The sequence below is a fragment of the Palaemon carinicauda genome, chromosome 39 (assembly GCF_036898095.1).
Source record: "Palaemon carinicauda isolate YSFRI2023 chromosome 39, ASM3689809v2, whole genome shotgun sequence".
Lineage (NCBI taxonomy): Eukaryota > Metazoa > Arthropoda > Malacostraca > Decapoda > Palaemonidae > Palaemon > Palaemon carinicauda.
The window spans coordinates 35,676,671-35,684,564 of record NC_090763.1 but is presented as its reverse complement, the minus strand read 5'-3'; the positions used below and the strand labels follow the sequence as shown (position 1 = coordinate 35,684,564).

General features: G+C 35.2%; 1 protein-coding gene across 1 annotated transcript in view; it reads right to left on the bottom strand.

Annotated features, from left to right (window-relative positions):
• Positions 1-3,034: 3,034 nt before the first annotated feature.
• The window catches only part of LOC137631357 (uncharacterized), a 12,360-nt gene continuing 7,500 nt past the window's right edge, over positions 3,035-7,894 (bottom strand). Inside the window, exons 4-6 of the mRNA XM_068363131.1 lie at positions 6,698-6,763; positions 4,367-4,459; positions 3,035-3,286 (exon numbers count right to left, since the gene is read on the bottom strand). Coding sequence (XP_068219232.1) covers positions 3,197-3,286; positions 4,367-4,459; positions 6,698-6,763 — 249 coding nt within the window. The 3' untranslated portion in view covers positions 3,035-3,196. The remainder of the gene's footprint in view (positions 3,287-4,366; positions 4,460-6,697; positions 6,764-7,894) is intronic.

The following is a 7,894-nucleotide window of genomic DNA, read 5'->3' as shown; positions in this document are numbered from 1 at the left end:
GAGGAAAAATTGAGGAGGTGTCAACAAGAAGTACTGTAGTACCTGGCCACAGGTGGCGCTGGTGAGTACACCCCCTTCTAGTATTGTGATAGCTGGCGTATCCCTCCGTAGAATTCTGTCGGGCAACGGAGTTGACAGCTACATGATTATCGGGTAAGTTTAATATTGAAAATGGTAAAATTTAGTTACAGACAGATTTTGAACAGATAAATTTTTGTCCTGTAGTAAGTTATGTGCTTTCACTGAATTTCACCTTCATTTCAATGGCAAATAAACCGAAAACCTGTTAGACCATCTAAGAATATGGATAAATTTTAGAAATCTAATAGTTTTTGCTCCGCCGTCCGTTTTGCTCGCGTAAAAAGAAAAGCATCAAGCTCCTATGTACTGACAAGCGGTACATGGTGAGCTGCGCACGCTAACCCAACTGATTACTATTTCTTGGATAATTAGGTTTACATTTGCGGTGAAAATAAGTGTCACTTTCGGAGAAATCTGAAGTTTTTCTATAAGAAACACCTGGTTTTAAAAAGAAAAGCTTTTTCCGTCCATAACTATAAGAAAAACAAGAAAATAGCTATGGTTTTGCTAAACAAACCATAGTGTTATATGTTATGTATGAAGCCCTCACAGCTTACAAAACAAATTAATTGGCACTGGGGGTAGGCTAACCCTTAGTGTAGCTAGGCAATCTGAAGAATAAGCTTAAATTCGTCAACATTTGTGGGCAAAAGGACAAATTCACAAAATTAAAACTTAGGTTAGGCCTACTGAATACCATATTCATTAAAACAAGGGTATTATTTTAGTTTATTACAGGGTAATGTAACCTAGAGAAAAAACTACTTTTTTTTTCTAAAGAAAAAGGTCCGTTCTCTTTTGAGAATGACATTCGTTCCTGTCGCAAATGAATAGTTTTATAAATATATATATATATATATATATATATATATATATATATATATATATATATATATATATATATATATCCGAAACACTGTAATTTGTAAAACTTTACCAAAACAAGCATGAAAGGGAGGCTGCTACAACAGTCTATGGGCTACGAAACCGCTGTGTGACAATTCCTAGTACCGAGATCCGTTTGCCATACATATTACTGTATTAGTAACTTATTATAGACAGTATATATCTACCTATTCTATAAAAATGTTGTCCCGACCGGAACTATAATAATACCTATGTTGATGCAATCGAAAATATAGGGTTAATAAGAAGCTAGGCTTGTTTAAAATATCCCCAGGCTGTAATCATTTGGCCAAGTACGGTCTGACAATGATTCTCACTCGTTAAAACAGTGATTCTTCTTATATAACCATAATAATAATTCGTAAAAAAAGATAAGCTTACCTTTTTAGACTAGATGATGAAAGACATCCCTGGAGATTTAAACACTCGCCTTTCGAAGAAGATTCGTCTATAGCCATATTATTATATAACTTAATCCTCGAACGGGATAGAAATTCACTTCATTGATGCTTTTAAACATTCACTAACAGAAGCAAACTAAGTTAAATATGCCTAATACCGACAGGGAACCGATTTTGAAGTGGTGTGACTTTAAGGTGCTGCTAGTCAGATTCTGGGCCATTGTTGCCAGATAGAATTCCATCAGTGTTCTTTTCGAACTATGTGGGATTTTTATCAGGCTTGATAGAAATCTACGCTACACTGTTAATTAGAGAAAATTAAGCATTGGAAAAAATTTAATTATAGTTTTTACTATTTCTATTTAAGGTCATATATTGTATTTCGATGCCTCACTGGTGAATTTGGGATATCACAATCTGGTAACGCTGCTTTGGCCTGGTGAGATGAATGAACGCTAATTAACTGTTAATTAAACAAAATTAAGCATTGGAAAAGATGTAATAATAGTTTTTTAATTTTTATATAAGCCCATATATTGTATTTCGATGCTTCTCTGATGAATAAAGAATCTGGTAACGCTGCTTTGGTCTGGTGTGACTGAATGAACGCTAGGGTTTCAAATAACGTATCATTTCAGAGAGAGAGAGAGAGAGAGAGAGAGAGAGAGAGAGAGAGAGAGAGAGAGAGAGAGAGCGTATACTAAATAAATTTATTATTGTATAAGTTCTGAAAACAACCCCTTATTATTCACAACTCCAGTTAACTTCGTTCAAGCGAATGAATGAGGTGGAATGAAAGGGCGGTCATTATTGTAGATTTCAATGGCCAATCAAGGGACAATTTTACACGGTACTTTGATTCTACAGACATTCGTACTATGTATGGCAATAATTTACACAAATTACCCTTCGTATCTACTTGAGTATGAAATCGTACCCTGGCTGTAATGTGTAGGACAACAGGAACCTCTCATTTACGCTACATGCTGAAATACAACATTTCAAATAAGCTGTAGTCTTGAAGTTATTTCTAAACATTTAGTTGGAACTTACACTGTTATTACACATAAGAAACTCTTTAGGGTATATAATTGTGTGACTGAAAAGTCATATTCTGTAAAAAAGATTGAAGTATGTTGATGTGTACAATTTCATGTAAAATGTCAAGCTAGAGTATTTTGAAGATAGCCAACTTCTAATCAACAGAAGTTTTAAAAGGCCAACCCATAAGTAGAAAAAGGCCAAATATATAGTATTTAGGCTCGCCTTTTTCACATTACTGAAGGCCAACCAATTTTTAAAAAGGCCAAATTTAAGGGTTCTTTTTTTGGGGGGGGGGGTGCTGAAAAAGGCCAAACTGGCAAGACTGGTTCTACCTCGACGGTGTACACGTTCTGGAAAAACGACTCGAACTATAGAAGCGTTTATCTTTATATATTATCAATAAGTTAATGCTGGAATAGTATATTCGTAAGAGCATATACAATTATTTTTTTTTCGATATATTCTGTGTAATCCTTTTGGGAAACAAAACATGTAATAATGTACTGTAATATTTATTTGCTTCATTTCATGCATGGTTTATAGTTTATCAGTGACATATTGGTATCATAATAATTGTCACTTAGAAGTCTTAGTCTGATTTCTTCTCCTTTTTCGGTTACTCAGCATGGCTCGTTCACCTAATTTCTTCTACCTTTTTTTGTAGATTGCCTTTCCTAGCCAGACATAGGCCTACTCTGAACATTGCAGGATTCTCTTAGGATTAATCCTGGATTCTCTGGCGAGACAGAAAACGCCACTAATGTTTACGAGGTGGAGTTGAAGCTCGTTTGAGGGTGTTCTGAATATCCGAACTGGAAGCAAATGACTACGTACGTCACTACAGCATGACTCATCTGCAAAAAAAAAAAAAAAAAAAAAAAGGAAAATGAAAAGCATTATTATCGTCATTATCATTATCAGCTGTTGCTAGTCTAGTGTAGGACGAAGGATTCAGTCATGCCCTTCCACACCCGTCTGTTTATGGCATTTCTGTGACAATCTATACCTGCAAATTTTCGTAGCTTGTCACTCAATCGTCTTCTCTTCCTTTCCCTGCCTCTTTTGCATTCTCTAGGGACCCATTCGGGATCTTTGGAGATGATGAAATTGGATGCCCACTTAATAATAATAATAATAATAATAATAATAATAATAATAATAATAATAATAATAATAATAATAATAATATCTAATGGTATCCTAATTAGTAAATTTATGACAAATACACTAAAAAGTGATAATAACAAGACAAAAGTGTATTCAGAAATTTCAGTCCTCCGCCCAAATAGTTGTCAAGATTTTACTGAAGTCTACGGATCAAGTTCTCCCTATTTCACGTGTTGACCGTGAATGAATCTACTGTACAATAAAACTCCTGGATCCGTATGGTGAATCGGATCATCCCCAAAATCTAATCACTCCCAAGTTAGCCCATTTTTAACATATCCTGAAATTTTCATTAGAATTCTTCTTATTTTTAGTTAGGCTGGTGACAAACATAAAAACAAAGGTGAATGCATAACCTCCTTGGCGGGGGTAATAAATCCCTCATAATTCATCATCATCTCCTCCTACAACTATCAACACAAAGGGCTCGATTAGATTTCGCCAGTCGTCTCTATCCTGAGCTTTTAATTCAATACTTCTCCATTTATCATATCCTACTTCGCGCTTCATAGTCCTAAGTCATGTAGGCCTGGGTCTTACAACTTCTAGTGTCTTGTGTAGCCCAGTTAAATGTTTGGTGAACTTATCTCTCTTGGGGAGTGCGAAGAGCATGTCCAAATCCTCTCCATCTACCCCTCATCATGATCTTATCCACATATGGCACTCATAATCAACGAACACAAACAATATTTAATTTATTCAATTTCCATTATATATTATATTTTCATATCATAATTGACATTCTAACCCAGAATTCTAGGGCTTACCGGCAAAAGAATCCTGCTGTCCAGAGTGAAGAGCTGACAGACGTTGAATTCCGGGCTAGCTTTTAAAAGTCTCTCGACGTGAAGCAGACTAACCTGAGGAGATAGATAGTCATCTTATTTGCCATCTTCTTTATTACCATGATCTCACGGCCTTATGACTATACAACAAGCTCCCACTAGACATCCGAAAGACTGAAGATATTAAGGCTTTTAAATATGCTGTCCCAAAACTATACAAACTCCTACTAGACATCCAAAAGACTGAAGATATTAAGACTTTTAAATATGCGGCCCCAAGACAATGCAACAAGCTCCCACTAGACATCCGAAAGACTAAAAGTATTAAGGTTTTCAAATATACGGCCCTAAGACTATGCAACAAGCTCCCACTAGACATCCGAAAGACTAAAAGTATTAAGGTTTTCAAATATACGGCCCTAAGACTATGCAACAAGCTCCCACTAGACATCCGAAAGACTAAAAGTATTAAGGTTTTCAAATATACGGCCCTAAGACTATGCAACAAGCTCCCACTAGACATCCGAAAGACTAAAAGTATTAAGGTTTTCAAATATACAGCCCCAAGACTATGCAACAAGCTCCCACTAGACATCCGAAAGACTAAAAGTATTAAGGTTTTCAAATATACGGCCCTAAGACTATGCAACAAGCTCCCACTAGACATCCGAAAGACTAAAAGTATTAAGGTTTTCAAATATACAGCCCCAAGACTATGCAACAAGCTCCCACTAGACATCCGAAAGACTAAAAGTATTAAGGTTTTCAAATATACGGCCCCAAGACTATGCAACAAGCTCCCACTAGACATCCGAAAGACTAAAAGTATTAAGGTTTTCAAATATACGGCCCTAAGACTATGCAACAAGCTCCCACTAGACATCCGAAAGACTAAAAGTATTAAGGTTTTCAAATATACGGCCCTAAGACTATGCAACAAGCTCCCACTAGACATCCGAAAGACTAAAAGTATTAAGGTTTTCAAATATACAGCCCCAAGACTATGCAACAAGCTCCCACTAGACATCCGAAAGACTAAAAATATTAAGGCTTTCAAATATGCTGTCCCAAAACATTCAAACTTCTACTAGACATCCGAAAGACTGAAAATATTAAGGCTTTCAAGAGAAAATTGAAGACTTTCATGTTTTCGAATTACTTTGATAATGTAAACTTGACAATAAACGAGCAATATGTTGTGTGAAATGTTGAATGCCTTGGAATGCATATGATAAAAGTGACTGTGAATGTCTCGTAGAGAGTAGGGTTCCCCTGTAGTACAGGATCAGAAAATCACCCCATAAAGTAAGTAAAGTACTTTAATTAATAGTACTTGGATACATTCTATTTCCTTAGAGAATATTTGTAAGTCTGGATTTGTTTTAATTGAAATAAATTTATGAACTAATCTGGATTTGTTCTAGCTAGATGATATTTGTATATATGAATTTATTCTAATTGAAGGAAATCTATATATTTAGATTTATTCTTATTAAAGGAAATTGATACATCTGGAGTTATTCTAGTTAGAGGAAGTTTCTAAATCTGGATTTGTTCTTAGTGGATAAAATCTGTAAATATGGATTTGTTCTAATAGGAGGAAATTTGTTCTTAACGAATTAACATATAAACAGGGATTTTTTTTCTAAGAGTAAATCTGTGTTTATTTTATTCGTTTACCCAGAATAAATCTGGAGATATTCCTTGTGTTTGACTAAGTTGAGAATATCAGCCGATACAAGTTTACTCTTATTAGAAGAAATCTCTAAATCTACAATCAACCTCATCATCTCCTTCTACGCCTATTGACGCAAAGGGCCTCGATTAGATTTCGCCAGTCGTCTCAACCTTGAGCTTTTACATCAATACATCTCCATTCATCATCTCCTACTTTGAGCTTCATAGTCCTCAGCCATGCAGGCCTGGGTCTTCAAACTCTTCTAGTGCCTTGAGGAGCCCAGCTGAATGTTTTGGTGAACTAATCTCTCTTGTGGACACTCGACGTTGCTGGTTTAGTATGTGGCCTACCTTTTCTATTCTGGTTTAGTATGTGGCCTACCTGGCTTGTTATGTTATGTTAGGTTAGGTTAGGTAAGGTTAGGTTAGGTTAGGCCACATACTAAAACAGATAGAATTTCGTAGGCCATATTCGAAAGGTAGGCCACATACTAAACCGGCACCCACCTAGTTAAAGTAAAAATCTAGAAAAAAAAAAAAATGCATCTGGTTTATTTTTCTGTTGTCTAATCGGAAATAAAAAATCGGAGATAACCTACAAAATTACCAAGTAAACACAAGTATATCTCAACTCACCTCCTCTGAATTAGATACTCTGGTTGTTGACAGAATCTTACGTATTTGAAGAAGGCAGTATTCACGCTGAAAGGGACATAATAGAGTTCAGAAACACTTGAAAGATAATTGATGTGACCAGTCATCTTACAGTACAAACACCCAGCCCACCTCACTACCCTACAGTATATAATCATACCTATAGAAGTTGTGACCAAGTTGTGGAATGATCTTCCTAATCGGGTAGTTGAATCAGTAAAACTTCAAAAGTTCAAAGTTGCAGCAAATGTTTTTATGTTGAACTGGCTGACATTAAGCCTTTTTATGGTTTATATGTGACATATCTGTTTTGACGTTGTTACTGTTTGTAGAATGATTTATTGTTAATTTGTTCCCATCATTTAATTATTTCCTCATTTCCTTTCCTCATTGGGTTATTTTTCCCTGTTGGAGCCCTTGGGCTTATAGCATCTTGCTTTTCCAAGTAGGGTTGTAGCTTGGCTAATAATAATAATAATAATAATAATAATAATAATAATAATAATAATACTAAAGACCATAAACAGACGCAATTGGAAGGACATGTCTGAGATCTTTGTTCTGCAGTGGACAACGTGGTCACATCCAAAATTGTTTATGTTATTATTATTATTAATAGCTAAGCTATAACCTTATTTGGAAAAGCAGGATATTATAAGCCCAATAACCCCAACAGGGAAAAAACCCAGTGAGGAAAGGAAATGTAACATAGAATAGTGTGCCTGAGTGTACCCTCAAGCAAGAGAATAATCCAAGAATGTGGAAGACTATGGTACAGAGGCTATAGCACTACCCAAGACTAGAGAACAATGGTTTGATTTTGTAGTGGTATTTTCTTAGAAGAGCTGCTTTCTGGTTTTAATATTGTTACTATTCTTAAAATATTGTATTTAAATTGTTCATTACTACTCATATAGTTTATTCATTTCCTATTTATTTTTCTCACAGCTATTTTCCCTGTTTATTCCCTTGTGCTTATAGCCAGGTTTCCCAACCCTGGGGTCGCCAAAATCTCAAAATATCAAAATAGAAATAAAAATTCAAAATATGGCAGAACTTGCAGTAAAGAAAAAAATATAAATGTATTTGTGGATTTGTATTTCTCGACTTCTATATATCTATTCCTGTATAAATCTAAAAAAACTAAATTTTAATGGTGGTATCCCTGAGCAGGGCCCT